Source organism: Chanodichthys erythropterus, chromosome 12, assembly GCF_024489055.1.
Source record: "Chanodichthys erythropterus isolate Z2021 chromosome 12, ASM2448905v1, whole genome shotgun sequence".
Classification (NCBI taxonomy): domain Eukaryota; kingdom Metazoa; phylum Chordata; class Actinopteri; order Cypriniformes; family Xenocyprididae; genus Chanodichthys; species Chanodichthys erythropterus.
Genome location: NC_090232.1, coordinates 49,931,431 through 49,947,046, shown reverse-complemented (window position 1 = coordinate 49,947,046; position 15,616 = coordinate 49,931,431). Strand labels below are relative to the sequence as shown.

At 41.8% G+C, this 15,616-nt stretch overlaps 2 protein-coding genes across 2 annotated transcripts in view; one reads left to right on the top strand and one right to left on the bottom strand.

The window, feature by feature from the left end:
- Positions 1-15,616, bottom strand: part of LOC137032441 (B-cell receptor CD22-like) — a 900,294-nt gene that overhangs the window by 677,624 nt on the left and 207,054 nt on the right. The gene's annotated exons all lie outside the window — the stretch shown is intronic.
- Positions 5,758-15,616, top strand: part of LOC137032826 (B-cell receptor CD22-like) — a 32,230-nt gene continuing 22,371 nt past the window's right edge. Inside the window, exons 1-3 of the mRNA XM_067404789.1 lie at positions 5,758-5,770; positions 12,136-12,183; positions 12,277-12,320. Of these exons, the coding sequence (XP_067260890.1) occupies positions 5,758-5,770; positions 12,136-12,183; positions 12,277-12,320 (105 nt within the window). The remainder of the gene's footprint in view (positions 5,771-12,135; positions 12,184-12,276; positions 12,321-15,616) is intronic.

Genomic DNA, 15,616 nt, shown 5'->3' with positions numbered 1-15,616 from the left:
CTTCATAGAGCTATAGGCGCGTGTATGACTATCTATGTGAGCCTGGGCCTGCTTTGCCGAGTGGCTTAACGCTATTGAGCTTACCTATAAATGTGCATCTGACCTAGTGGCCTAAGCTAGAATGATACTGAGCCAGAGCTCATATGCATAAATAACATGCCTATAAAATGTGATTGGTTTTATCTAATGCAGTGTATGGTATGCTTTTTTTTTTTTTTTGGGATGGTGACCGCTCCGAAAACATTTGTCCCTGGTCCCCTGCATCAAACTTAAATCTTGCAGCCGAGATCCTCCCCTCCACTAGCTGAGGATACGGACATGTAAAATGCTGCATACACATTGTTGCTAACCTCTGCAAAAGATCAAATCGAATAATTGTATCTGAATAATAATTAATATACCAGAATGCCCAGCGCCACCTGATAATTTAATTCAGAGATGTTTCTTGTCCTTTGGAATTAGGTCTGATGTAGCATTTGTGTGCTGCCGAATTCCAGCGGCCCATTTCTTTAAGGGTAGTGGATGGTACTCTTGGAATGCTGACACTGCTGCGCCAATTCTGGATGAGTGGTAAGTGTAGACTTCTAGGTTTAAGCCACGTGAATGACATGAGTGTTTTAACGAACCAGGCCCTGGTCATCAGTTTCCATCACTGTAAGGAAACAGTGGATCTGAGCAGCTGCATCTCCGAATTTGCAGGGACTGTTACATGAAAGAAGAGCAAAACACAGAATTAATGCTAGATAATAAAGTGTGACCTGCTAAATCTGCCATTTTTGAGTGCTTAAATGTAAGACAAACAAATGTATTTATTTATATTATACAAGCTGTGAGAACTGCCTCTAGAAAAGTATGGAATGTGGATCAAGAGCTTTCCTTCTGAGTGGTGAAACATGTAGCGCAGGTGTGTAGGAATAGCTTTGGTTGTTGGGAATGTCTTTACTATGCTGTTCAGTAGACGGTTGCGGGGACTTGAAGAGGCTTGGTGCGCTGGGGTCCAGAGTCAGCAACAGGGATGAAACTGTGAATTGAAGAAGCAGATTTTTTTTTTTTTTATAAATATTTAAAAATATTTAATTCCCATTGAAAGTTTATGTCATTAGAACAGAGATATTGAAGCAATATCCTAACGCACGTCGGCTGACCAGTCCGAACACACTAGGTTGACTGAAACCAGCCTTGGAGCGTGTTGGAAGTTGAGCAAATAATAAGTTCTGTTGAAGGTGTCAGGGTTCTGTCACTTCTGTCTAGTTTATTTCTTGGTTTTGTGACAGAGCTCTGACACTCCCGATCTTGTCCTGTTTTTGTGTGAGCGTACAGTCTCAAGTGTTCTCTAGCACTCTCTTGTCTGCGTGTCTTGTTTCATGTTGGGAGCGTGTTGTTTGGATCCCGGCACTCGTGTCTACTTTGGTTTCGTGTTGGGATTCGGACACTGTTTTTGTCTTGTGTAGCACGCAGTCTGTTTCACGGGCTGCGTGCTCTCATGTTGTCTTGTTTTGTGTGAACACGTGGCTTATGAGTTTTCATAGTCACATGTTCATGTCTCGTCTTGTGATTTGTCTTCATTGGCCATGTGCTTGTGTTTTTGTTTTGTTTGGTGTGAGCACATGGCTTGTCATGTTTCTTTGTGCCATGTGCTCTCATGTCTATTGTCTTGACCCCGCCCATCTTGTTACCTCATTATTGGTTGATTTGCCCCACCTGTCCTCCCTCGTTACCTGCCTTGTTTGCTCTCCTATTTATTCTCCTTGTGTTTGCAGTCCTGTGCTGGTTCGTTGTCATATTTTCCCTCATGTGTGTTCCCTATGTTTGATTCAAGAAGCCAAGCCAAGCCTAGTTTGTCAAGTCTGTTTTCCCCCACGGGGTCGTTTTTGTTGTGTTTTGTTTTATTGTTTTATTTTATTTCTTCCTGCATATTGAGTCCTTACTCTCATCCATCACCCAAACCTGACAGAAGGCGTATATGCGAGAAGGCCATTATTCTGAACATTCTCATGTACTATGTTTAGTTGCTATATATTATGTAAAGCTTGCTGCTACTATAGATTTGAACGTGTAGCTGCTGATAATTATTGCATTTACCCCTATGTCAATGCAGACTGTAACACCCTCTTAAAACAAAGGCATGGTTTGATGTTTTGTAGAAGGCTAAGCAGTAGATGTGATTGCCCAGCCCTGAATCCAAAATTTCCCAGAATTTATTGAGGATAAGCATAAAATACTATGTAGCAAGCACTCCACCAATAGATACCAAGACTGTGGAACTATATATTTGATTTAGTTAGTTTAAATCGTATTTAGTATGGAACTCTTTAAATATATTTCTATTATATCTATTAGTCTGAGTTTGCATGCTGGTGAGATGCATACCATATTGCTATCCCCTGCAGTAGTAAATATAATTTGAGAGTCAGAGGTGAAAAGCACCAAACTTAAATATGGCAGACTCAATGATACGTCGACATCTACTCCCTCAACATGACCGTCCCCTATATGATGTTTGCGTGGTTTGTCCAAGATGCATACATGACTTGATAGTTTATTCAATTGTTATCGTATTATTCATTATCATAATTTATGATTTAAATAGCTATTCATAGCAGCATTTAATTCTCATACAATCATTTAATTACCCAGAATTCTTCCAGAAAGACTGAACTGTCCATTAAGATATTTCTGAATAAAAATGCTGCCTGATGCCATTTGATGGACTTAATGTAGTCTATGCCACCCACTGTCTGGGAGAGTGCATAACATCATGCTAAGATCATTCGCACCCAGAACATCACCTGTTCCACCTGCTGCCCTCAGGGAGATGATACCAGGCCATATAAACCAGAACCACCAGACTGTCCTGCAGCTTTTAACTCACTGTAATGAACTGTAGAATGAATATCTTCAAATTTACATCCGGCCCATCACATTCACCACACTCCTACTTAAACACAGTAGCTGAGACTGGAGTACATGTTGCAGTATATGTTATCTCGTTATTTAGAATAATGACATGAATAACTTGGATGAAAATTACGTAAAATAGGCTAAAATATGTTTTACACTTAATTTCTTTCACGAGTCATGATGGTTATCAAATCACTATTATAGTTATAGAATAGTAAAATACAGTAGCAGCTCAGCGTTAACTGCTCACGTTCTTAATATGCTAAGTGAATATGTACGTTTTTAAAGAGTAATCGATCATGGTTAGCAGATAATTGAACTATGTCACTCGATTGCGAAATGCACATTTACTTCTGCTAGCGTTCTATGCTGTTGATATCCGCTATCCTGCTGAAATATTAAGAATTGCTGTAGCTTATATGTGAAACATTACATTCACATACAGTACATTCACTCAAATTAGCAAACTATTTTTCTGTATCCTTACAACATATCTGTTTGCTGCTCCAAATGCGATGCATGTACGCTAACGTTAGCTGCTAATGCATATAGTGATCACTGTAGGTTGGGAGTTGACATGATTTGAACTTCGTGTATGATACTTCAACAAATTAAAAACATACTTTGCAAAGCATAGTGCAATATCATAAGAAAACCTGTTTACTTATCTTAGATGTTGAATTTCTGAAAGCATTCTGCTCATAACAGCGCTTCACATTGCGCAGCTTGTCGATCGCAGGCTAGGGTACGATATATATATGGTTGCATGGATATGGAATTACTTCTGATTGGCTGATGCCACGGTGTTGAAAGAACCGATCAGCACTCAGTTAACGTTTCATGACTGAACTTTGTATTTATAACTAGTACATTAGTAATATAATTTAATTAAATCAAATTAATTATATTTAGGATATATTTAGGATTCATCGGCGGCTGACTTGAAGCAGTGCATGGTGGTTAGAAATTTTGTCCGACTTGAGACAGCGCTGACGCCACGTGACTGTGACTTATGGTCTCAAAGTACCGCAAGCGCAATTCGAGAGCAGCCGGCTGAGTCAGCCAGGGGTGCGTTTCCCGAACAACGATGTTACTCGTTGCTGAACTACCGTAGTACAATGCATCGTTGAACAAATCAACTAGCTAGTCATGACTATTTCCCAAAACTATATTGTCACAAACCTGTCGTTCAACCACGTTGGTGAATGACGTCACGCAGGTGGTGGAGTAATAACTTATTTAAATGAATCCGTTTGAAATTGATGTAATGCTACAATTTCTGCTATAAATTATGAACATGGCATTAGAGGACTAATTCTCATTTTCCTCAGTTATTTTTCTTTATTTCCAGATTAAATCAAATGCTTGTTCTGACGTACCAGAGCACGTACGCACATGCGCACTCTTCAAAAACGGTGCTTTAGATCTCTTGAAAAACTAAAATATATAAGTGACATTTGTATATATTCAAAATAAAGGATTTCGAACACACTGATTGTAACTGATTGGGAGTGAAGGCTGGATGATTAATCAAAAAGTAATCTAAACTGAAATTCATAACCTCTAACCGATGTAATTTTCCAAGGATGGTTATTTGTTTTTTTAATACTGTTGATACATTCCTATTACAGTTTTTTCCAATTGCTAACACACAATTTTTCAAACTAGTCTGGTTTTATCAAAACACTTAACACAATTCACAAAACCACACACCCAAACTGCAAAATACCTCATATATCCTGCAAAATGAAGCACTGCAACCGAAACTACACAGAGCATTATCAAAATCAAACTTTTGCATGAAATGGCACACACTTCATTCATATTACCAGATTTTTGCCTAACCACCTACACACTGTTGGGCATAATGAAAAGCACCCCCATCTTTAGTATGCTTTGCCATAATACTAAAATATGTATCAGATTGTTCACATGCACAGAAATATTTGCAGATACACACACATGCTGTTGCAACATTTTTATTTTTTTTCCTTCACTACAGTAAACAAGTCAGTACAACATGAGCACAGCAGATATATTTACATGGGACTGAACAAAAATATTCTTACAAAAAAAGTAAACTGAAAAAGAAAATTTCTGAAAAAAAAATATATTACAGTAAAAAAAACAAAAACAAAAAAAAAGGCAAGAAAAATAATTAGGCAGCATCTTGCCGCACAGCCGGGTCTGGCCACAACGCCTCGTCAACCTCACAGGCAATATCTTCCCTTGCCAGACATCGAGGGAAGAAGCGCCTTGAGTGCCTTATCCATCCCTGAATTGCACCCACATCAATCTCATCACATGCCTCTTCCATGGCCTGCACAAGAGGCATGCGCACAAAGGGCTGCCGGTCGTATACCTTCCACCGCCATGCCGAAAAGAATTCTTCTATGGGGTTCAGAAATGGTGAGTATGGTGGGAGGTATTGCACGAGAAATGTTGGGTGGTCAGCAAACCAGTTTTGGACTGGGGCTGCACGATGAAAGCTCACGTTGTCCCATACTACAACGTACCGGTTTCTTTGATGGTCTGCATCATTCATACGCTCTGGTGGTATGAGAATGTTGTGAAGTCTGTCCAGAAATGTGAGAATATGGGCTGTGTTGTATGGTCCAAGTTTGGCATGACGGTGGAGGACACCATGCATATTGGAGATGGCAGCGCACATTGTGATGTTCCCACCACGTTGGCCAGGAACATCTATAATGGCTCTGTGGCCAATGAGGTTTCTCCCTCTTCTTCTGGTCTTTGCTAGGTTGAACCCAGCCTCATCTATAAAGATGAACTCATGTGGGATTGCATGAGCATCCATTTCCAGTACTCCCTGAAAACAAAGAACAAAAATCACTCAATATGGTGTTATCCAGTACACTGGGAAACAATGTTGTGTGTAGTGTACTGCAGTCAATATAGTACTTACATCCACATATGCTTGTCTGAACTCTTTGTTTCTTTGAGAGTTTCTCTCAAACGGCACCTTATAAAGTTGTTTCATTCTGATTTGGTTTCGCTTGAGAATGCGAGCCAATGTGGACAGACTAACTCGTTGAATGTTGTTGAATAAGGTGTTGTCTTGGATGATGTGGCTTTGAATTTCTCGTAATCGGATTTCATTATTTTCCAAAACCAAGTTTACAATGGCAGCTTCCTGTACCCCGGTGAACATTTGGCCCCTTCCTCCACCATGGTGTCGTCTCTCAGTCCTTTAGAAAAAATTAAATAAAAATATATATAGAGCTTGGACAATGGAGCCTAAATATTTTCCCCCAGAGTGAGTGGTCAGAGTGATTTCCCCCCTCTTCATTGTACAGGAAACTTGTACAGTTCATGAATGGCTGATGTCATACACTAAGTAAACAGGTGTCACCCAACTGATACACTATGACATGGGGTATACTACATGTGTACTACATGAAATTTTGGTTACATACCTGTTCTCCAGTCTAAAGGTCCGGATGACAGAGGCGACAGTAAAACGGCTCAAGTTTGGCTGCACTCTCTGTCCAGCCTCACGCATTGTCAACCCATGGTTGATGACATGATCTACTAAGGTTGCTCTGATTTCATTTAAAAGTGTTTGTCTTCTTTGGCCATGAACTCCTCTACCTGCTCTACCCCTACCTCTCACTCTTCCTCCCCCTCTTATTCTCAACCTCCCTCTTCCTCTTCCTCTTCCTCTCTCTGCAATGTCTTCCATTGTTGTTGTAAAAAAAAAAGGTTCTCACCTGTGATCTTTTCATAGTGCTTACATCCTGATTGAAGTGTTAACAATTAACCACTGAGGTGTTTGGCCAGGTGGCACATGTAATTGGCCAATTAGCTCATGTAGTGTCATTTTGAATGGCAGTGTTTTGAAATGGCAAACATGTGACTTTATGTCAGATTGTTGTGTCTTATGCAGAGAACTGTATTTAGTGAATTTAAAAAGTGCTATTTTGAAATGCAAAATGTGTGTAAAACAGAAAAGGTGTTTAGACTTTTGGAGACTTGAGAAGAAGTTTTGCTCTCTGTGTGTCAGTTTAAATAATTGTGCTGTGCATGTCATTTTAGTGTGTTAGCAATTGGAAAAAACTGTAAAAGCATACTACCACTTGTGGTCACGTGACTCTTCCCCGTCCATTCAGCAGCATGAAAGCAACACGGAGGCTAATTCAAATGCCAAGTCAACACTCACAGACAGCGCACAAGCCCAAAAGGGAGATCACCTGCACTTGCATCTTCACTAAACTTTGTCAATAGTATGTTTTAAGGCTTGCGAGTTTGAACATTAAAAAGATATTAGACCATCGGATGTGTATCATTACATTGAGCTACTGCACTGATGCATCGTGGCACACGAATACTTGAAGACAGTAGCTGCACATCATGTGAAGATCGTGTGCACAGAGACTCCTTGTGACAAACCTACACAACAGAAAGTGTTTCACAACTGGTGTTGCATCACACTTGGTATCATGAGCCATTGGTTACAATGGTGATAAAATATATTTTTTGACGTCACTGCCACTGCAATACCTTCCAGCGTTTTACAAGTCTCAAGATCAGGTTCCTTGTCATTGCTGTCATTGCAGTGCAACTGATTGAATATAGATATTAAGATGAAAACATTATTACATGAGCATCTTTAGGCAAGGCAAGGCAATTTTATTTGTATAGCACATTTCATACACAATGGTAATTCAAAGTGCTTTACATAAAGAAAATAGAACATAAGGAATAGAAATAACAGTAAAAACAGATAATTTTGCTATTTGGATTTAAAATGCATTAAAAGTCAGAATCATGATAAAAATACATTAAAAATTAAATAAAAACAGGAAAAGAATTTAAAGAATAAAAAGATAATATGTATAAAATAAAGTGCAAACAGTTCGGACATAGCACAGTGCTCAATCAGCAAATGCATAAGTAAAAAGATGTGTTTTGCGTCTGGATTTGAATGTGGCTACTGTTGGAGCACACCTGATCTCTTCTGGAAGCTGGTTCCAGCTGCGGCTGGTGTAACAGCTAAAAGCAGACTCTCCCTGCTTTGAGTGAGCCCTTGGTATTTTTAAGTGAGTTGATCCTGATGATCTGAGTGATCTGTTATATATTCTGTTTATATTCTATGAGCATATCTGCAATGTATTGAGGTCCTAGGCCATTGAGTGATTTATAAACAAGCAACAGTACTTTAAAATCAATTCTAAATGCAACTGGAAGCCAGTGCAAGGACCTGAGGACTGGTGTGATGTGTTCATGTTTTTGGGTTCTGCTCAGAATCCTGGCAGCAGCATTCTGTACGAGCTGCAGCTGTCTTATGGTCTTTTTGGGAAGACCAGTGAGGAGCCCATTACAATAATCCACCCGGCTGGTGATGAAAGCATGAACAAGTTTCTCTAAGTCTTGACTGAAGACAAAGCATCTAATTCTTGCAATATTTTTGAGATGATAATGTGCTGATTTAGTTATTGTCTTTACATGGCTACTGAAACTCAGGTCTGACTCCAAAATCACACCAAGATTCCTGACTTGATTTTTAGTTGTTTGACCCCTAGAGTGAAGGTACATGTTCACTTTGAAAACTTCATCTTTGTTTCCAAACGCAATGACTTCAGTTTTGTCTTTGTTTAACTGAAGGAAGTTTAGGCACATCCAATTTTTAATTTCATCAATGCATTGACACAGGGAGTCAATGGGGCTGTAGTCGTTGGGTGATAGGGGCTAGGTAAATCTGGGTGTCATCTGCATAGCTGTGATATGCAATTTGGTTCTTTCTCATTATTTGGCTCAGTGGTAGCATATATAGGTTGAACAGGAGGGGTGCAAGTATTGAACCTTGAGGGACTCTGAATGTCATGGATGTCCACTCTGACTTATGGTCACCGATACTAACATAATAACCTCTCCCTTCTAAGTATGACCTGAACCATTTAAGGACCATCCCAGAAAGCCCAACCCAGTTTTCGAACCTGTCAAGAAGAATGTTGTGATCGACAGTGTCAAACGCAGCACTGAGGTCAAGTAGAACCAACACTGATAATTTACCTGTATCTGTGTTTAGGCGAATATCATTTATTATCTTTATGAGTGCTGTTTCTGTGCTGTGATGCGGTCGGAAACCAGATTTAAAGTTATCAAAGTATCCATTCAAGCTTAAGAACTTGTTCAGCTGATTGAAAAACAACTTTTTCAATGATCTTGCCTATGAAAGGAAGATTTGAGATTGGCCTGTAGTTGCTCAATATGGTGTTATCCAGATTGCTCTTTTTCAGGAGGGGCTTAACAACTGCAGTTTTCAGGGATTGTGTAAAAGTCCCAGAGAGAAGTGAGGCATTTACCACTTCTAGGAGATCTGCTTCTAAACAGTTTTACACTCTTTTGAAAAAAGATGTGGGAAGTGTGTCAAGGGCGCAGGTTGATGTTTTAAGGTGCTGTACTGTTTCTTCCAAAATTGTACCATCAATTGCTTCGAAATCAGACATAATAGCTACTTTATGAGGTTGTGATCTGATCTGTTTTACCCCAGTGCAGCTCAAGGATGTGCTGATCGCCTTTCTGATATTATTAATTTTCTCAGAGAAGAAGGAAGCAAACTCACTACATTTGCTGTCTGAGAGCATTTCATTGGGAATCTGACTTGGGGGGTTTGTTAGTCTCTCTACTGTAGCAAAAAGAGTGCGGGTGTTGTTTACATTTCTGTTTATAATATTTGAGAAGAAGGTCTGTCTAGCTTTGCCTAATTCCACATTGAAAGCATGAAGAATATCTTTATAGATTTTATAATGGATTTCAAGTTTTGTCTTTCGCCACATGCGCTCAGCTTTTCTGCATTGTCTTTTCATATTTTGCACTGCTGTTGAGTTTCTCCATGGTGCTTTTTGTCTGCCACTTTTCTTCCTGACTTTCACAGGAGCAATGTTATCAATAACATTCTGTACTTTTGAGTTAAAAGAATCAAGGAGAAAATCAACAGAGTCTGCAGATATGCTTGGTGTAAAAGATATAGCCTTTAAGGACTGACATAAAGTTTCTCTCAGTTTAACTTTTCTGTCTTTAGTCTAATGTCATCAGCTAAAACTCTTCTTCTGAATGTTGTTCACAAACACCTTGTTAAAATATCCACTTTAATATTTTACAAAATAGATAACTATATAATAAAGGCTGACTATATAATGAAGGTTCTGTCAATCAAAACGGGGCAGGTAAAGACGTTGGACATTTCCACACACATGCAGTGCAAAAATGACTGTTGCTGTCATTTTCATGGATAAATAAAGTATTTTATTGATTTCTGTGGGCATTAAGCAAATAACTAGAGCTTATTTCTCTTTTGGTTTGTTCTCTGTTTAATCTCAAAGTGGATGGAGCTCAATTTTCAAGAAAGACAAGAAAGAGGAAGATAAGGTCACTGATGCTACATTAGTTGAACTACACACAAGCACATGTGCATGCACAGCTATAGTCAAGATACAAATGGGCTTATGTGTAGTTGAGCCAATGTCTTTATCTGTATGTCCAAGAATAGTATGACACATATAGTACTGTAATGTCATTACAAATGCTGGAAGACACTAGGTAATGTGATGAAGTTCAACAGTGTTCATTTAATAAGTGGTTCTAGTTGTTAGTTCCTTGTTCACTGTAGGGGTTAAGAAGAGTCAGGGGTCAGAGTGATTTCAAGAATGTGAGAAGTAATGCATTTTTTCCTCTTTTTCTGTTATGTACGGTGTGAGTTATGGCCAAAACAGTAACCCTGCAGTTTTTGGTTTTTTTTTTTTATTAATCAAAGGTATATTTCACCCAAAAATGAAAATTACCCCAAGATTTACTCACGCTCAAGCCATCCTAGGTGTATATGACATTCTTCTTTCAGAGGAATACAATCGTCGTTATATTAAATAAAATTAGACTGCGACCTACAGAGAGTGTTTTGGTAGTGGGCTGGTCTTATGTTGGAAATTTCTGCCACATACCCATTATATTGGCAGGAGTCGCTTGCACAGCCCACATGCAGGACCCTTGCATTCTGGGGCTAGATTTCTTGAGGGCCGTTGGCTGTGTGCTGGACCTATGTACACTGGACCAATGTACCGCTGGACACTTACCCTCCCTGATGGATGTCCGGTGCAAATAACCCATCCTGCAAATAACCAACCATTGGACCTTGGCCTTGAGAGAAATTTGGTCCAAAAAATGTGATGGCTTACATGAGCAACAAAAAGTGCTGAAGTCTGAGGACTTTAAGGACATTTTTGCTCTCAAGGAGAATGAAGTGGGCCTAACCACTTAGTGCAGCATGTTATTGACACAAGAGATGCCCACCTAATGAAAGTAAGGCCACATCATATCCACTGGCCTGACAGGAAGCTGTGGATAAGGAGTTGCAGGAGATGCTGCAGGCAGGTATAGTTGAGCCCTCAGAGACCCTGTGGGCTTCAGCAGCTTCTCACTGCTATGGACTATTTTACAAAGTGGCCCAAGGCCTATGCATTACCGAACCAGGAAGCAGAGACGGTGTCTAATGCACTGGTGGACTGGATGTTCAGCAGGTTTGGTATGGCAGAGGTCATCCATAGTTATCAGGGGAAGAATTTTGAACCCAAGCTGTTTGCGGCCCTGTGTGAACGGCTTGGCATGGAGAAAACACAACACAACACCCCTGCACCACCAAAGCAATGGTCTTATTGAAAGATTTAAGAGGACCTTGGCCCAACAGCTAGCCATCCTTATAGCTGGCCATCAGTGGGATTAGGACACTCACCTCCTTTTCATTCTCATGACCTACAGATCTGCAGAACAGGACTGCACACTGTACACCCACACTTTGCTTATGTTAGAGCATGAGCTTCAGAGTCACGAGCCTAAAGACAAGCTGGCTGTACCAGGTGTACTAGAGTATGCAAGGCGATTGCAGGGTGAGATGGAGTTCAGAGTTTGAAGTGTGAGTCCAGAGTGATTTCAAGAGTGAGAGCAGCAATATATTTCAGCTATATTTCTCTTTTTCTGTTATGTATGCCGTGGGTTACGGCCAAAACAGTAACCCTGCAGTTCTTTAATAAAGTCTCAGAATGAGAAAGAACCACTACTCCTAGTAGCGAAACGCTATAGTATATTCGATTCGATTCAATCTAATGCTGCAATGAGGCATGATAATAAATATGAGAATAAATAAAAAGGAGACAGAAACAATAAGACAAAATTTAAAAACAAGCCACTGTACATTTGTTGTAGGTATTGGTAGTCAGACAGTAAGAATGGCTGTTCCTCTTCCTCTGATCTTTCTGCTCATGATTCACGGTCAATGCAGCACTTCAGAACACAAGAAATTGGATACTGTATTTTTATGCACATTCAGCTGCTAAATTGTTCAGAATGAATTCTGTGTTTCAGGGGTTTCTAGTGCTGATTGGGGTGTGAGTTACAGTCCTTCACACATCTGTGCACTAAAGAACAGTGATAATGAACTGCACTTATACATACCCTACTGGACATCAGATCATGAAAGTCTTCTGGACAAAATCACTGGTAAAAGATAATGGAGAGTTTCCAGATCTGTCTGAGGACCCTGAATACAGTCAGAGGCTTCAGTATCTGGGAGATAAACAGCAGAACTGCTGTTTGATACCAATCTTTCATTTGAAGATTTCATTTGCCATGTTACTAGCATCTGCAAAACCGCATTCTTCCATCTTATATATATATATATATATATATATATATATATATATATATATATATATATATATATATGTATATATATATATATATATATATATATATAAACTACGACATATGCTCTCAATGAAGAATGCAGAACAGTTAGTTCATGCGTTCATGACCTCAAGGTTAGATTACTGTAACGCTCTACTGGGTGGTTGTTCCTCCCGCTTGATAAATAAACTACAGCTCGTACAAAATGCAGCAGCTAGAATTCTTACTAGAACTAGGAAGTATGACCATATTAGCCCAGTTCTGTCATCACTGCATTGGCTTCCTGTTAAACATCGTATAGATTTTAAAATCTTGCTAATTACTTACAAAGCACTAAATGGTTTAGCTCCCCAGTACCTGAGTGAGCTCTTGAATCATTATAATCCTTCACATTTATTGCGATCTCAGAATTCAGGCCAGCTGATAATACCTAGAATATCAAAATCAACTGCAGGCGGTAGATCCTTCTCCTATTTGGCACCCAAACTCTGGAACAATCTTCCTAGCATTGTTCGGGATGCAGACACACTCTGTCAGTTTAAATCTAGACTAAAAACACATCTCTTTAACCTGGCATACACATAACTGTCACAGACACGCCAGGCTCCACCTCACCACAGTACCCACGCACTCAATCACCAGCTTATTAATCACCGCCACCTGCACCTCATTCACTCTGCAATCACCAGCACTACAAAGCCACCACTCTCACACACACTCACTGTCCGGTCTCGTTTGCACTACGCCATGTATATGCTTACCTTAAGGACTCCCCTTCAACATACTTTCCTGCTCCAGCGATCTCCTTCATCTCCTTCGTCTCCTGGTCCCTTCGTGTGCTTACCCATCTGTGTGTGTGAGTGTCTCCAACGTCTCCCTCCATCTCAGCTCAACTCCTGGATCCACAAACCACACAAGGACAGTATTACTTTATATTCATCTCTCAAGAACCTGATAACAGCCATTACCACTCTGTGTTCCACATATTGTTCCAATAAACTCACCTGGATTGCTTTTATCTCTGCCTCCGTGTCTATATCATAACAGAAGACCGGACCTTAACAACTAACGGCATGAGTTCAAACGATCCATTCCAGGAACTCGTGGACGTGCTGCGTCGAGCACTCACACCACAGCCCTCAACATCGTCATCCCACAACACGGCTGTCTCCGCACCCACCAGCACCACTCCTTCACCTGCATTCACCGCCAGTCCCATGGCCAAACCGGCGCCCTACTCTGGATCGGCGGAGGAATGCAGCGGATTTCTTCTCCAATGTGAGCTGGTCCTGGGAGATGCAGCCGCACCTCTACACCACAGACACGGCTAAAATAGCGTTCATTATTTCACAACTGCAAGGGAAGGCTCTGCAATGGGCAGATTCGTTGTGGACCCAGAAAGGCCCAGTCGTCCAATCCTATTCGGCGTTCGTCTCCACTTCCGGGAAGTATTCGGGAAACCTCTGACTGATTCCTCGACTGGTGAGAAACTTTATCATCTAAAGCAAAGAAACCTATCTGTTAACGAATATGCCTTGCAGTTTCGAACGCTAGCCGCCACCAGCGGATGGAACGAGCAAGCCCTCATCACCACGTTCCGTCAGGGGCTGGAACCTCCGTGCGGCTGCATCTCGCTGCATACGAGGACTCCATGGGATTAGAACGCTTCATCCAACTCGCCATCCGCGTGGGGTCCCGTATGCAGTCGTGCATTCAAGAACACCAGGGCCAGTCATCCACCACTAACCTCCTCCGTCGGTCCGAACCCGTCAGCTCCCCAGAACCAGCCAACGAACCCATGCAGATTGATCACTCACGTCTCACCCCTAACGAAAGACAAAGAAGGCTGGCCCTGAATCTCTGTCTCTATTGCGGAACAATGGGGCATAATCTCTCCACATGCCCAATCCGTCCTCCTCGACCCGTGGTGAGTGCAATATTTCCCTCCATTCAGAAAATGAAACCACTCACTACAACTGTAACTCTTACTGCTGCTAACATCTCTGTTCCAGTGGTGGCGCTCCTTGATTCAGGGTCAGCCGGAAACTTCATCTCAGGCACCCTCTGTAGACAACTCAACCTTAAGATCTCTCCTTCACCGACGAGCTATCAAATCCACTCCATCACGGGCAAACCCCTAAGCCGCAGACACATCCGTCACTGCGTGGGCCCACTACAACTCAGCATCGGTATCCTGCACACTGAACACATCCACTTGCTGGTTCTGGAGGAATCCACCGCTGACGTGGTTCTAGGGCGCCCGTGGCTGGAACAACACAACCCCAACATCTCCTGGCGCACGGGCGAAGTCCTGAAGTGGGGCGATCACTGCTTCCCAGACTGCTTCCCAGCGCTTCCTGTTCCAAGACCTCCACTCTCCAAGTCTCTTCTCGTGAATGCCACGTCCATCGAGAGCCCTGTTGAGAAGCGCTCCGTGGATGTTCCCCCTGACTACGCCCCTTCAGCGACGTCTTCTGCCCGCAACGCGCCTCCAAGCTTCCTCCACACCGGCCATGGGACTGCGCCATCGATCTGCTGCCGGGTGAACCAGTGCCCAGGGGACGCATATACCCCCTGTCCATACCGGAGGAGAAGGCCATGGAGGAATACATCAAGGAGGCACTCGAACAAGGTTACATCCGCCCGTCTACTTCCCCTGCTGCTTCAAGCTTCTTCTTCGTGGCAAAGAAGGACGGAGGCTTGAGGCCATGCATCGATTACCGTGCACTCAACAAGATCACCATCAAGTTCCGATACCCACTTCCCCTCGTCCCAGCGGCCCTGGAACATCTCCTCGCGGTGCCACTGTGTTCACCAAGTTGGACCTCCGCAGCGCGTATAACCTCATCCGGATACGTGAGGGGGACGAGTGGAAGACCGCCTTCGTCACGCCCACTGGACACTACGAGTACCTCGTGATGCCGTATGGCCTGGTCAACGCCCCTCCGTATTCCAGGATTTCATCCACGAGGTGCTCCGGGAGTTTCTCCATAAGTCCGTTCTGGTTTATATAGATGAC